Source organism: Schistocerca cancellata, chromosome 10 (genome assembly GCF_023864275.1).
Source record: "Schistocerca cancellata isolate TAMUIC-IGC-003103 chromosome 10, iqSchCanc2.1, whole genome shotgun sequence".
Lineage (NCBI taxonomy): Eukaryota > Metazoa > Arthropoda > Insecta > Orthoptera > Acrididae > Schistocerca > Schistocerca cancellata.
Genome location: NC_064635.1, coordinates 218994057 through 219010943, shown reverse-complemented (window position 1 = coordinate 219010943; position 16887 = coordinate 218994057). Strand labels below are relative to the sequence as shown.

The window sequence follows — 16887 nt, the reverse complement described above, 5'->3', positions numbered from 1 at the left end:
CGTCTAAAACATCATCCAAAATTGTGCTAAAAGTATTCTCTGAAAATTATTTCAAGCAGTTAGTTCATGGACCCATGTGAATAGTAAACAGTTGTGAAAATGCACTTGACCTCTTTGCAACAAATAATCCTGAGTTAATAACATGCATCAAAATGGATACAGGGATTAGTGACTGCAGGGTTGTCATAGTAATACTGAATACTGTAGCCCCAAATCCTCAAAAAATAAACAAAAAATATGCCTATTCAAAAAAGCAGATAAAAATTCACTTGATGCCTTCCTGACAGACAATCTCCATTCCTTCCAAAATGCACTCACAAAAGAAGATGAAGTAAATATTCCAGAATTTGACTCAAGAACAGCTGCCGACATGAGTAATGTAGAAGAAAATGTCCTCAGAGTAGTGAAGCAACTTAAATCGCTTAATAAAAGCAAGTCTTCTGGTCCAAACTGTGTACCAAGTAGGTTCCTTTCAGAGTATGCTGATGCATTAGCTCCATACTTAACAATCATTTACAACTGTTTGCTTGATGAAAGGTGTGTACCCAAAGACTGGAAAGTTGCACAGGTCACACCAATATTCAAGAAAGCTAGTTGGAGTAATCTGCTTAATGACAGGCCCATATCATTAATGTCAATGTTGTTGTTGCTGTGGTCTTCAGTCCTGAGACTGGTTTGATGCAGCTCTCCATGCTACTCTATCCTGTGCAAGCTGCTTCATCTCCCAGTATGTACTGCAACCTACATCCTTCTGAATTTGCTCAGTGTATTCATCTCTTGGTCTCCCTCTACGATTTTTAGCCTCCATGCTGCCCTCCAATACTAAATTTGTGATTCCTTGATGCCTCAGAACATGTCCTACCAACCGATCCCTTCTTCTAGTCAAGTTGTACCACAAGCTCCTCTTCTCCCCAATTCTATTCAATACCTCCTCATTAGTTATGTGATCTACCCATATAATCTTCAGCATTCTTCTGTAGCACCACATTTCATAAGCTTCTATTCTCTTCTTGTCCAAACTATTTATTGTCCATGTTTCACTTCCATACATGGCTACACTCTATACAAATACTTTCAGAAGCGACTTCCTGACACTTAAATCTATACTCGATGTTAACAAATTTCTCTTCTTCAGAAACGCCTTCCTTGCCATTCCCGGTCTACATTTTATATCTTCTCTACTTCAACCATCATCAGTTATTTTGCTCCCCAACTAGCAAAACTCCTTTACTACTTTAAATGTCTCATTTCGTAATCTAATTCCCTCAGCATCACCCTAGTTAACTTGACTACATTCCATTACCCTTGTTTTGCTTTTGTTGATGCTCATCTTATATCCTCCTTTCAAGACACTGTCCATTCTGTTCAATTGCTCTTCCAAGTCCTTTGTTGTCTCTGACAGAATTACAATGTCATTGGCAAATCTTGAAGTTTTTATTTCTTCTCTGTGGATTTTAATACCTACTCCGGATTTTTCTTTTGTTTCCTTTACTGCTTACTCAATATACAGATTGAATAACATCAGGGAGAGGCTACAACCCTGCCTCACCCCATTCCCAACCACTGCTTCTCTTTCATGTCCCTCGACTCTTATAACTGCCATCTGGTTTCTGTACAAATTGTAAATAGCCTTTCGCTCCCTATATTTTACCCCTGCCACCTTCAGAATTTGAAAGAGAGTATTCCAGTCAACATTGTCAAAAGCTTTCTCTAAGTCTACAAATGCTAGAAATATAGGTTTGCTTTTTCTTAATCTAGCTTCTAAGATAAACCTCACGTGTTCCAACATTTCTATGTAATCCAAACTGATCTTCCCTGAGATCGGCTTCTACCAGTTTTTCCATTCGTCTGTAAAGAATTCGCGTTACTATTTTGCATCCGTAAATTATTAAACTGATTTTTCGGTAATTTTCACATCTGTCAACACCTGCTTTCTTTGGGATTGGAATCATTACATTCTTCATGAAGTCTGAGGGTATTTTGCCTGTCTCATACATTTTGCTCACCAGATGGTACAGTTTTGTCAGAGCTGGCTCTCCCAAGGTTGTCAGTAGTTCTAATGGAATGTTGTCTACTCCAGGGGCTTTGTTTCAACTTAGGTCTTTCAGTGCTCTGTCAAACTCTCCATGCAGTATCATATCTCCCATTTCATCTTCATCTACATCCTCTTCCATTTCCATAATATTGCCCTCAAGTACATCGCCCTTGTATACAGTCTATATGTACTCCTTCCACCTTTCTGCTTTCCCTTCTTTGCTTAGAACTAGGTTTCCATCTGAGCTCTTGATATTCATACAAGTGGTTCTCTTTCGTCCAAAGGTCTCTTTAATTTTCCTGTAGGCAGTATCTATCTTACCCCTAGTGAGATAAGCCTCTACATCCTTACATTTGTCCTCTAGCCGTCCCTGCTTAGCCATTTTGCACTTCCTGTCAATCTCATTTTTGAGACGTTTGTGTTCCTTTTTGCCTTCTTCATTTACTGCATTTTTATATTTTCTCCTTTCATAAACTAAATTCAGTATTTCTTCTGTCACCCAAGGATTTCTACTAGCCCTCGTCTTTTTACCTACTTGATCCTCTGCTGCCTTCACTACTTCATCCCTCAAAGCTATCCATTCTTCTTCTACTGTATTTCTTTCCCCCATTCCTGTCAATTGTTCCCTTATGCTCTCCCTGAAACTCTGTACAACCTCTGGTTTAGTCAGTTTATCCAGGTCCCATCTCCTTAAATTCCCACCTTTTTGCAGTTTCTTTAGTTTTAATCTACAGTTCATAACCAATAGATTGTGGTCAGAGTCCACATCCGCCCCTGGAAATGTCTTACAATTTAAATTTAATGTTGATATTTAAATTTAATGTCGATATGCATCAGGAATCTGGAACACATATTGTGTTTGAACATAATGAATGTCCTTGAAGAAAACAGTCTATTGACACACAGTCAACATGGGTTTAGAAAACATCGTTCTTATGAAACACAACTAGCTCTTTATTTGTATGAAGTGTTGGGTGCTATTGACAAGGGATTTCAGATTGATTCCGTATTTCTGGATGGCTTTTGGCACTGTACCACACAAGCGACTCGTAGTGAAATTGCGTGCTTACAGAATATTGTCTCAGTTATGTCACTGGATTTGTGACTTTGTGTCAGAGTGGTCACAGTTCATAGTAACTGACAGAAAGTAATTGAGTAAAATAGAAGTGAGTTGTGGCATTCCCCAAGGTAGTGTTATAGGCCCTTTGCTGTTCCTTATCTATATAAACAATTTGGGAGACGATCTGAGCAGCTGTCTTAGGTTGTTTTCAGATGACACTGTCATTTATTGACTAATGAAGTCATCAGAAGATCAAAACAAATTGCAAAATGATTTAAAAAAGATACCTGAACGGTGCAAAAATTGGCATTTGACCCTGAATAACGAAAAGCGTGAGGTCATCCACATGAGTGCTAAAAGGAATTCATTAAACTTTGGTTACACGATAAATCACTCAAATCTAAATGCTATAAATTCATATAAATACCTAGGAACTACTATTATCAACAACTTAAATTGGAAGGAACAAATAGAAAATGTTGTGGGGAATGTTAACCAAAGATTGCGTTTTTTTTGCAGGACACTTAGAAAATGTGACAGATCTACTAAGGAGACTGCCGACACTACACTTGTCTGCCCTCTTATAGAATAATAAATGAAAAGCACCAGTTTGCTTTTGTTCTACAATACTACTTTTATTGTTAACTGGTTTTCGGCTTACAAGGCCATCTTCAGACATTTACTGAGTGTTATCACCAAAGAAGTTAAATGTTAGCAGACAACATTGGAAGAGAAGTATCACATCTAGACTGAAGTAGAAACATACAGTAAGTAACATCTTTGCAATGAAAAAGTAAAAACTGAACAGTACATAAATAACAATGGAGTAGGCAGGAAAACCTTTAGCACAAAATAGGAATAGCATGCCTACATAACAGATTCTATTAATAAACAAAACTAATAAAATAAAATAAAATTAGTACAAGACAAGGCTGCATGAATACTGCATGAAGAGTTTGACAGAGCACTGAAAGACCTGAGTTGAAACAAGGCCCCCGGAGTAGACAACATTCCATTAGAACTACTGACAGCCTTGGGAGAGCCAGTCAACTCTACCATCTGGTGAGCAAGATGCATGAGACAGGCGAAATACCCTCAGACTTCAAGAAGAATATAATAATTCCAATCCCAAAGAAAGCAGGTGTTGACGGATGTGAAAATTACTGAACTATCAGTTTAATAAGTCACAGCTGCAAAATACTAACGCAAATTCTCTACAGACGAATGGAAAAACTGATAGAAGCCGACCTCGGGAAAGATCAGTTTGGATTCCATAGAAATGTTGGAACACGTGAGGCAATACTGACCCTACGAATTATCTTAGAAGAAAGATTAAGGAAAGGCAAACCTACGTTTCTAGCATTTGTAGGCTTAGAGAAAGCTTTTGACAATGTTGATTGGAATACTGTCTTTCAAATTCTGAAGGTGGCAGGGGTAAAATACAGGGAGCGAAAGACTATTTACAATATGTACAGAAAGCAGATGGCAGTTATAAGAGTTGAGGGGTATGAAAGGGAAGCAGTGGTTGGGAAGGGAGTGAGACAGGGTTGTAGCCTCTCCCCGATGCTATTCAATGTGTATATTGAGTAAGCAGTAAAGGAAACAAAAGAAAAGTTTGGAGTAGGTATTAAAATCCACGGAGAAGCAATAAAAACTTTGAGGTTTGCCGATGATATTGTAATTCTGTCAGAGACAGCAAAGGAGTTGGAAGAACTTCTGAACGGAATGGACAGTGTCTTGAAAGGAGGGTATAAGATGAACATCAACAAAATCAAAACGAGAATAATGGAATGTAGTTGAATTAAGTCGGGTGATGCTGAGGGAATTATATTAGGAAATGAGACACTTAAAGTAGTAAAGGAGTTTTGCTATTTAGGGAGCCAAATAACTGGTGATAGTTGAAGTAGAGAGGATATAAAATGTAGACTGGCAATGGCAAGGAAGGCGTTTCTGAAGAAGAGAAATTTGTTAACATCGAGTGTCAGGAAGTCGTTTCTGAAAGTATTTGTATGGAGTGTAGCCATGTATGGAAGTGAAACATGGACGATAAATTGTGTGGACAAGAAGAGAATAGAAGCTTTTGAAATGTGCTACAGAAGAATGCTGAAGATTAGATGGGTAGATCACATAACTAATGAGGAGGTATTGAATAGAATTGGGGAGAAGAGGAGCTTGTGGCACAACTTGACTAGAAGAAGGGATCGGTTGGTAGGACATGTTTGAGACATCGAGGGATCACCAATTTGGTATTGGAGGGCAGTGTGGAGGGTAAAAATCATAGAGGGAGACCAAGAGATGAATATACTAAGCAGATTGAGAACGATGTAGGCTGCAGTAAGTACTGGGAGATGAAGAAGCTTGCACATGGTAGAGTAGCATGGAGAGCTGCATCAAACCAGTCTCAGGACTGAAGACCACAACAACAACAACAAGGCTGCATCAGGAGGTATGAAACATGGAGAGTGATACACAACCAATTAAAAGAAGAGACAGTTATCAATGTAAATACAGAATACATAAGGAACTTAAGCAATGTCAATAAGATAAACAGAAATAAATAAATGCAGGAAAATGGAGGTGTTTGAGGGAACCTACAGTTTAAGAGTGTGGTGGTACTGCATTTTAACATTAACATTATAATCAAAGCCATGGCTATGTACCAGTTTTCATTAAATAAATGATCAAAGTAAAATATGAACAGTATTTGATGAGACAACTACAAGGGGTATTAAACATGGACATTAATGAAAGTACCAGTTAAAAGAAAGCCTTAATTATTGAAACTACAGTCTATGTGGAATATAAACAAACAAAACAACTTAATGAATACAGGAGAATGGGAATATGTAGGACGAGAGAGTGTGGGAAGTAATGAACAACAAAGATTATTATATGAAGTTTAGTTGAGGGGAAATGTTGAGCTGTGTCTGGTCATTTAGGATGAGATCTGGACTGTGAGCAAGATGTTTGTTAATTTCCAGGGCTTCCAGCTGGTTGAGTTTATGGCCTTTGTTTGCTAAGTGAAGTACATGGGACACTGGCTGGTAGTTGTGACCCTCACTCAGTAAATGCTCAGCAAATGCAGAGTCTGAATTCTGCAACCTCTTATAGAATACTACTGCACAGTGCGGGATCCTTACCAGATATTACTGACAGAATAGATCAAAAAAGTTCAAAGAAGGGCAGCGCGTTTTGTATTATCACGAAATATGGGAGAGAGCGTCACTGAAATGATACAGGATTTGGGATGAACATCATTATAAGAAAAGTGTTTTTTGTTGCAATGGAATCTTCCCACGAAATTCTAATCACCAACTTTCTCCTCCAAATGTGAAAATATTTTGTTGACACCAACCTACATAGGGAGAAATGATCACCAGGATAAAATAAGGGAAATCAGAAATTGTACCAAATGATATAGGTGTTCATTTTTTCTTGCTCTATACGAGATTGGAATAATAGAGAATTGTGAAGGTGGTTCGATGAACCCTCTGCCAGGTACTTAAATTTGATTTGCTGAATATCCATGTAGATGTAGATGTAGAATGTGTCACACAGTTCGCAGTGCATGTGTGTGGCTCAAAGAACACCCGGATGAATTTACTGTATTCCTCTGGCCACTGAGCTCTCTGGATCTAAATCTAGTCAAGAGTCTGTGGGACCATATTGATTGGGCTGTTCGTGCCACGGACCTTTCACTGAGGAATGTGACGTAGCTGACAGCGGTGCTGAACTCGGCATCACTCCACGACCTCAACAACTCTCTGCCTGTCTCACAGAGGTCCGTGCTGCGAAAGGCAGTTGTTCAGGCTATTGGCAGGTGTCACGTCAATGTGGCTGGAAAGTCCATTTGATTCAATTTTCTGTTGTGATCTACTTCTCAAAAATGTTTAAGAGCATGTCATCACTTTATAAATGCACACTTCTGTCTTCTCTGTCTTTCAGAAACACTCCTTGACACTACACTTTAACTGATTGCAGAGCCCACTTAAAAAGGGGGCAGGGAGGGAAGGAGCTATCACATCAGCACAAGATCTTTATCACTCTGGCTGAAACAGCATAATAGTCAGAGAATGCTCACTGTTTTCCAGTGACCTCATGATTGTATCTACTGATGTAGTTTGAAATACCGGTCTACATAAAGCTCAAGGATCTCATTTGGTTTTGATAGTCCATTTTCTCTCTCTGTGTTTTCAGCTACTGTTAAGGCAACACATATGTTAATATTAAACCAGACCAAATTGCTTTGTTTGTTGGTAACAATATTCTGACCATAGTAAGCACTTTGTTATTGAGGATGTTGAGATATTCATTTGCAGTAATTTGGCCTGTGACGGTAATGGTGGCACCAACTGAATACCACAGTATTGCCAGCCACATTCAAATGGAACCTTCCGTGCTTGACAGCTGGAAGGATACAGGACAGATCATAGACTTCTTTGGGGTTCTTTGTGCATGCACCTGATTGTTTGTAAGAAACAATGTAAACAATGATTCATAGGACCATACCACATTCTTCTAGTCATCAGGTGTCCAGGTTTTATGATCACGGCACCACTTCTTTCACAGCTTTTCATTGGTTTCCATTATTTATTGCAGTTACTTCCATGAATGTTATCCTTGTGAAGCTTCTGCTGTACTCATACATGATAGATCAATATGAAAAATTTGTTAACATCATTAATGGCCTCCTCCTGAGCATCAATTTCAAGGGGATGCAGAATGAACTATATCAAGGGTATAACTCCTGAAACTCCCACTCTTCTTGAAGAGTACTACAGGAAGTTTGAAGAAGATCCTTTCAGTGAAGCCACATCAAGCTTTGCACAGAATGTCCTCTCTTGAATATCTGACGCTAAGAGAGAAGAATGGATACAATTAATGGCTGACTGTGACATGAGTGAAAGTAGCCAAAAGGCTTGGAGGCTATTATGTGACGTGAGTAATGATAACACTCAGGTCAACACATATGTTAATATTAAACCAGACCAAATTGCTCACCAACTCCTCATAAATGGCAAATCAACTAAACCCAGGAATATAGAGAGGAAACAATTATTCAGGCAAACGGTTCAAGAGAGTGGTATCTTATCTCCTTCTTTCTCTCTTGAAGAATTGAATTCATCCCTGAATAAATATAAATTGGGAAAAGCAGCAGGATTGGATGACATTAGAATTGAAAAAATCAAGAATTTTGGTCCTGCTACAATGCTTTGGTTACTGGAGTTTATGAACAACTGTATTCAAGGATGCAAGGTCCCTAAAGTATGGAAAAAGCAAGAATAATTGCCATACCAGAACCAGGAAAGGATAGGAAAGATCCCAAAAATTATAGACCTATCTCTTTACTCTGTCACCTCTACAAAATACTGGAGAGGCTCATTCTTCAGAGAATGATTAGAAAGGTGGAGCCTCTTCTAATACCAGAGCAAGCAGGTTTCAGAGAAGGGAAAAGTTGCACGTCTCAAATATTAAACTTAACATAACATATCAAAGATGGATATGAGAAACGGCTCATTACAGGTACTGTCTTTATCGATCTATCCGCGGCTTATGATACAATCAACCATCGGCTCCTTCTGAATAAAGTTTATGATATAACTAAAAACTTCACACTCATGTGCAATATTAGAAACCTTCTCATAACTGCAGATTTTTTGTGGAATTTCAGGGTAAGAAAAGTAGATGGAGAACTCAGAAAAATGGCCTACCACAAGGCAGCACGCTTGCTCGACTATTATTCAACATCTATACCAACGATCAACCTATCCCTGAAGGAACTTGAAGCTTTATTTATGCTGATGACTGCACTATCACTACTCAGGCTGACTGTTTTGAGACTGTAGAAGATACGCTATCAAAATCTTTGGAAGAATTCACTGTTTACTATCATGGGAATTACTTGAAACCTAATCCTGCCAAGACTCAGACCTATGCTTTCCACCTGAAGAATAAACAGGCAAATAGATCCTTAAATACATCCTGGGGAGGCATCATACTCAAACATAATGCTACTCTCAAATATCTTGGAATAACTCTGGATTGTGCACTACCATATAAAAAGTATTGCCTAAACACTAAACAGAAAGTGGCAGCCAGAAATAACATAGTGCGAAAATTGACAGGTACATCATGGGGTGCTAATCCGTGCGCTGTGTGCTCAAGCATGTTTGCTTTATGTTATTCCACTGCTAAATATGCATGTTCGGCATGGTACAAGTCCAGGAACGTAGATGTGGCTCTCCGGATTATCACAGGTTGCTTAAGACCTACTCCTGTGGACAAACTCCATTGCCTCACTGGCATAGCTCCTCCTGAAATCAGACGTGAGGTAGCTGCGAGATATGAGAAAAGTAAGGCCACAAAGAAGGAAGCCCATCCACTATATGGTCGTCAGCCCGCACATCCTAGGCTGAAATCAAGCAAGAGCTTCTTGACAACTACTGAGGTTCTCATCCATAATCCATATGCGGCAAGGATCTCGCGATGGCAAGAGAAATGTTGGTATTTGGGAGAATGGATGTCTCCAATGGAAGAACTTCCCCCTGGACATTTGGAGAAGTGGTCAATATGGAGGTCTCTCTATAGATTACGATCAAACACAACGTGATGCAAGACCAATCTGCGGACTTGGGGTTTCTCTGTGGACTCAGTTCTTTGCCAGTGTGGCTTTGAGCAGACTAACAGCCATTTCCTTAAGTGTTCCTCATCACCAACCACCTGCACCATGCAGGACCCTGTGAGAGCTACACCAAATGCGCTTGAAGTGTCCAATTTTTGGTCTTCTTTTGTGTAAAATTATGTCAACACTTATATATTTTTTTGACGTTTCTGTACTTTTGACTCGATAAATAAATAAATAAAATAAATACAGTATTACTCAAGTGAGTGTAGACTTCTGCAAACACTTTTGGTGCCATAGTTTTATGTTGTGTGACCAGAATTCCTCTTAATGCTTGCCAGTCTCTGTAAGCCAACTTCCACTTTTGCCCACTATCCCTCTTTGCCATGGTTTTACCATATTTTGTGTATGTTGTCATTACTGTGTCACTTGTGAAATATTAAGCAGTTCATGTGGTTTCATCACAGATGCTCCCGCCATCTGTGCACCATTGTCTTGGTCTGTTTGGAAGTCTGAGAGATCATAAATTTCACTGATTTCTTGTGTTAATCATCATGGTACAAAGTGTATAAAACACTGAAAGATAACCTTTGATACTTGGCGCGTCAACTGTGCATTGCAGCTGTATCACAGTATTTACACACATGCAGTGATGTCAACTTGTAACAGCTGTACTGTATTTCATGGTGTTCATATTATTTTGTCCACCCCCTTGTAGATGCAGAAGTATCTACCAGCTTGTCATTACAGCATTTCTGTGATGTTCTATTATGAATCAAACAAACCTGTTAGCATTCATATGGCACTTTCTTTAATAAATTCAATATCTCCTGTTAGTCCTGTTATATAATTCTTGATTGCATGTTCCAGTAAACCTGATTCATTTAAAATGCACAGCCAGATGATGAAAGTGTGTGGTTTGAAAACTGTAATTGTGTATTAGTATTGTTCACTGAATAAATATCACAACTGAGTTAAAACTACTACCTCAGTTCCAAAAGGTAGATAATATTGAAACAAATCAAGTGGTATATATGGAAATGGCAACAGTTTTGTTAGTCTTGCAGTGAATTGCAACCAGACATGTGTTATTTTATCTGTGATGGCTTGAAAAGACCACAGCTGTTTCCAGAAATGTCAGTGAGGAAGAAAACTGCTATCAGCCACACTATTTTTTGAAGAAATAATTTCATTTTCTTTAAATAGTGTCAGGCCTTGATCAGCTGGGATTTCTTTTAGAGGTTTCTGCATTTTTACTCTACTGATAGAAAAGAGTATATCATATTTTACAGACTATAAGGCGGTATGGACTATAAGATGCACCTCAATTTTTAAGCAATTACCATTTCTATTATTAGACTGCAAAGCCAGACTAAAAAAAATCTTAATTTATAAAACCGAACTGACCTTTAGAACATTTGAAAATCATTACCTGAGCTTTCTTCACTTTCTTCTTCTTTTTCTTCCTCTTTCTCATCATCATTATCCTCTCAATATATAAGATGGTCTTCACTGCCATTGAGAGCATTATTTATGCCACACTTCTTGAGAGATTTAACTATAGTGTCTCTTCTCACTCTATAACAGACTGTTTTATCCTCTGACATACTCATTTGATTGTAGTTCATTTTTAAGCTCCCTTTGGCTTGAATTCATGCTGGGTTTTATCAATTTGTTCCATTCCTCTCTCATACAACTTTAAACAGTTTGTTTATCAAGACATCGAGAGGTTGCAGTTGTGAAGTAAGTTCTCCCAGAATATAAGCAAGCTCTCTATTTCCCTGTCTCAATTTCTCTTTCACAGAATTTTTCAAATAACCACTGAATTAGTCTAGCACAAGAAGAGAACTCTTCCTCAATAAAGCACCTTGCCTTTACAAATGTCTGCTTGTGTCTGTATATGTGCGGTTGGACACGGGTGTGTGTGCGAGTGTATACCTGTCCTTTTTTCCCCCTAAGGTAAGTCTTTCCACTCCTGGGATTGGAATGACTCCTTACCCTCTCCCTTAAAACCCACATCCTTTCGTCTTTTTCTCTCCTTCCCTCTTTCCTGACGAAGCAACCGTTGGTTGCGAAAGCTTGAATTTTGTGTGTATGTGTTTGTTTGTGTGTCTATCGACCTGCCAGGGCTTTCGTTTGGTAAGTCACATCATCTTTGTTTTTAGATATAATTTTCCCACGTGGAATGTTTCCCGGTACAAAGAATGAAGTATATGTATTGTGGACCAGCCATGTGAAATTGTTCGTAGATTTGTTCAATGAACTGTAGCCTCCACCAGATTTTGTCACATATTATTGGTAGTACCTAAAATTGTAATTACTGGTAACTTAAGTAATCAGTATTACAATTTTATCAAATAGTGACAATATAAGGGTGGTCCATATTGATTTACACTTTACTTTTTCCCATTATTCGCGGTACACAATTTGACTCTTCTTATTATCACTTATTCAAGGCAGTGGAGCAACCTCTGTGCAGACATCATTTTGCAGATTTCCAGGTACTGTGAGCAGCTGCAGTGGATGGAAGGGGCCTACAGAAGTTAAGGGGGCCAAGCCAGGAGAATACGGTTGGTGTGACAGTACCTGGCACCCCCTTTCATTAATGGCTGTGGGGGTTTCCTGATTCATACAGGGCAGAGCATTGTTGTTTACCATGATGATACACACTCTCCACACATTTCCACCAGTCGCCTGTAAATATCTGCAGTATTTACACCCTACTTCCACTGAAACAATGTCATCCAGCACTGTTCTTGATGATCACACTCCATATTGTTCACTCATGTAATGTCGGCAGTTGGAAAAATAGGCTGTAGTGTGCAGGGATTCCACATCTTGTCTTGCCACCTACAGTTAGACAAAAGTACTACATATTTGCAACTGTAATGATGAGTCAAATGGTGCACCAAGTACAATATGAAAATTAAAGTGCAAATCAATAAGGAATGCCCTTTGTAGTTACAACCTTTTAAAAATAATTTAGTTTCTTGACTGAAACACAGTTGAGCACTTTTGTTTTTACTCCTCAGAAAATTTCATTTTACCCCAGGTTAGGAACCACTGGGCCATAGGGCATTCAGGGTTTGTGATAGTAGAGTGCAAGGGAGACACTGTTAGCAAGCTTGTCAATCCCCACAACTCACGTTCGTCGCATCAGTGCACTGCTGCTGCCAGTTGAATCCAGTGTTGCCAGATAGAGATAGATTTCCCATGGCATCGAATATGTGGCCAGTTTTAAGATTGGCAGGAATTTTAAATAAGACAATGGACATTTTTATATTAATTTTGGGTATAAGATGCACTTGAATCCTGGAGGCAATTTTTTGAAGAAAAATGTGTGTCTTGTAGTTTGTAAAACATGGTAAATGATATTATGATTTACAAAGACTTTTACACTGATCATACATTGTGTACCTTCTGCTTGCTTCAAGAATAGATGTTCTTTATCATGCTAATGAGCAACTACATTGATGTTTACTATCCTGAAACATGGACCAGGGCGAGGACAGTATAGGAGACAAATGTGTTCAATTCTGTTGTGTTCGCAGCTGACATGTCAGCTAGATGATTTGATTTGTCGTGACAAAAAACAAGAGAATAAATGATACTCCTTATTATTTGTGTGTGGATTATATGGTTTGTGGGTTATTCATGCACCCAAAAAAAAGGGGCTGGGGGGGGGGGGGGCGGAGGATGGAAGGATACACTGCATGACAGTAAGTACCAATTAAATTGTTAAACACTTGCCACATGACAACAGAGTACTTTTCAATTGTTACTGGCCAGGCTGTTAAATGTAATTAAGGGGGGTAGAACGTCAAATGGGCCGACTTGGAGCAGGAGAGGCATCACAGGACATTGTAATTTCCAGTGTCTATAGTTTTACAAATAAATTCATAAAACGTTGTCAGCATCACCACGAAGGATTCAGGATTCACACTCATTGCAGTGGAACTTCGAAAACATGACAATTTTTTTTTTTACATGTGAAATTTCATCATTTTTTCACTTAATTTATGAAAAAACGAATGTGCTGCTATATTTTAAAGTTCATGTTTAGAAAAAACACAAATTTTATAGTTAATTATCTCAATATTTACCACAGTTTTTAATAGATTTGGAAAATTCTAGAGTCTCATACACCTTTAAGTATGGTTTGTATGCTGTGCAAAATTCATCAAAGAATCTCTCTTACTTATGAAGAAAAGTGTACCTATAGCAACAAATGCTGCCATTAGTAAGAGAAAGAAATGATGAAATTTCAGATGTAAAAAAAATTACTTTTTTATGTTTTGGAACTTCCACTGTTATGAGTGTGAATTCTGAATCCTTCCTGGTCATGCTGACATAGTTTTATGAATTTATTTGTAAAAGTATACACAGTGGAAATTGAAATGTCCTGTGGTGCCTCTCCTGCTCCAAGTCGGCCCGTTTGATGTCCTACCCCCCTTAAAAAACAAAATCACTATTATGATATTAGTCAGCATGTAAGTGTCAATAAATCAGGTTAAAAGAAATTTGTAAAAGAGATGATGGGGAAATAAAAGAAACATGTGTTGACATTCAATCAAAAATTAGAATTAACTGTAAGATTTGAGAAAGGGGAAACTGCTGTAAAACTAAGTGCCGATTACATAGGGAGAGATAAATTGCTACTTACCATACAGAAGATATGTTAACTTGGAGACAGCCACAATTAAAAGACACTTACATAAAGCTTTTGGACGCAGCAGAGAAAAACATACCATTCATACACACAAGCAGCACGCCTGACACATACGTGACCGCCAACTCCGGCAGCTCAGGCCAGATTGCAACTGTCGTGTGGGATACTAGCAGCAATTAGGAGGATAACGAGAAGGGGAAGGGATAGTAGTGTATGGATGGGCAGAGAGGGGAATGCTGTCAGGCTGAGTGTGCAGGGACTAGAATGCCAATAGGCACAGAGTCAGAAGGTTGTGGGGAAGGGAGGTGGGGTCACTTATGCTGTTTTCTATTATAGAGCAAAAGTGTAGAAACTTCAAGTAGAAATCGTCACTGTGATCTGATAATGCACCGAGGCCCATCACTACTTAAAGAAAAAGAAAAAGGAATTATTGTTTCAAAAACAGTGTGGCCGGAAGCAATTTTCTTTCTCAATGAAATTTCGGATATGTATCGTCAAGTGTGTCCTTACAATATAAGCTGCTGGTGACATTCAGGAATCGACCGGCCACCACGCGCCACCTAGCCCGGAGCCTGCCACTCACTCGCCCTCGCGCGTACCACCGTCACCCACGCGTACGCCACTCTCGCCTGAGCGGTTCGGCACAGTGAGGATCCGCAGCAGGCGCACGGGCGGAGTGACCACTGTCCACCTCCCTATCCACCTCCCAATCCCTACTCCTGTGTCATCTCCAGAGCGCAGCCGGCCCGGGCCTGCCCACCGTGTCGTCACGCCAGAGAGGTCCCCGTCGCCTCGGAGCGGAGCGTACGGCGCTGGCGCGAGAGTTGCCACACCGCCGCCCAGTCCGGAGCGTGTGAGGGAGCGTGTCACAATGTACAAGTGGCGATGTGAGTATGTCTCTTTCTATTTCTGAACCGTAGCCTGAAGAGGCCATTCTGGTCTAGTAATATTAAACGTTTTCGCTGGTATAAATGTAATGTAGGTAAACTTAAGAATGCACAGTTTCTGTAATCACAAAGGAAATGAATAACTTAAATCTGTGATAAGTCATTAAATAAAAGTGCTAATACAGAATATGTTATAAGTCAAAGCATTGTTACATAACTAAATTTGTCTCACATCCTTGGCGGATGGTGAAGTCTTCGGTCAGAAGACTGGTTTAATGCAGCTCTCCATGCTATCCTTGACATCTCAAGATGTGTCCTATCAACTGGTCCCTTTTTTTGTCAAATGGTGCCATAAACCTCTTTTCTGTCCAACTCAATTCAATACCTTTTCTTTAGTTACACAATCTAGCCATCTAATGATCATCAACATTCTTCTGTAGCATCACAGTTAAAAAGTTTCCATTCCCTTTTTGTTTGTGTTGTTTTTCATACGTGTTTCGCCTTCATCAGGCATGGCTCATGGTTTCTATACTGGGGAAGGCTGCAACATTTATCAGTTGGAACCAATATGGGCCTCAGGCTACACTACACATTGGTCTGTCACCACAACATAGATTTCAAGGGGTGGGGGGATATCACGCTCTAGCCAAAATTTTACATATTGTATCTTCTTTTTGTTGTACTGCGTGACACCAAGATAAAATCTATAGGTAGCTTATTTATCTGCTGACTTCACATTTCTGAACACTTTACCACAACAAATCGTACTAGAAGACATGTTTTTAAGTGATATTTAAAGCTGTATATGTTAGCTGCACTGTATGCTTAATGTTTTTGGTATTTTGAATTCTAGACCTGAGATTTTTAATGTTTTGTGCCTGTTCAGTGTGCAGCTTTTGTGAGTTCATGTGACAAGACAGTGACGTGTCCACACATTATGGGCTAACTCTTTCATGAGAAAGAGAGCTTTTATTCATGCATAACATCTAATATTACAGAACATACTTTGATTAAATGAATGAGAAAGTCCCAATATAGCTTACTTTTCATGTAAGGTTACACTCTAGAGATACATTTTCAGTAAAAGCTTTTTAAGATGTTAATTTGTATTAGATGTGAACATATCTTTTTTTCAGAAATTGTTTGTTGGTATTTCCAGTCCTCAGTATATGTTCTCTTTACTTCTGGTGTTTGCACTGACTCTTTCGCTCAAATAATGAAACTCATATACTGATTTTTGAGTGTCATTTCCTAATCTATTTCCCTCTGCATCAGCTGACTTATATCAACTACATGTCCATTAGCCTAATTTTGCATTTATTGATATTCATCTTACAACAATTTTTTGTGATAGTATCCATTCTATTCAAATGATTTTGCATGCTCTCTACTCTCTCTGTGAGAAATGCAATGTGATCAGCAAACCTTACTTTCTTTTAATTCATAACCTTGTACTGTTTTCAAAGATATGGGGGATAGGCTACAACCCAGTCTCACTCCTGTCTCAATTACTACTTCCTTTTCAAGTCCTTCATATAATGTAATCCCAGTACCTGTGAAGACAGTCTTTAATAGAGCAGAAAGATTTCAGCTACTTAAAAGCCATTAATTCAC

The 16887-nt window shown here is 38.9% G+C and overlaps 1 protein-coding gene across 1 annotated transcript in view; it reads left to right on the top strand.

Moving 5' to 3' along the window:
* Positions 1 to 16887, top strand: part of LOC126106282 (serine/arginine repetitive matrix protein 1-like) — a 195088-nt gene that overhangs the window by 97454 nt on the left and 80747 nt on the right. The window contains exon 11 of the mRNA XM_049912503.1: positions 14922 to 15273. Within this exon, the coding sequence (XP_049768460.1) occupies positions 14922 to 15273 (352 nt within the window). The remainder of the gene's footprint in view (positions 1 to 14921; positions 15274 to 16887) is intronic.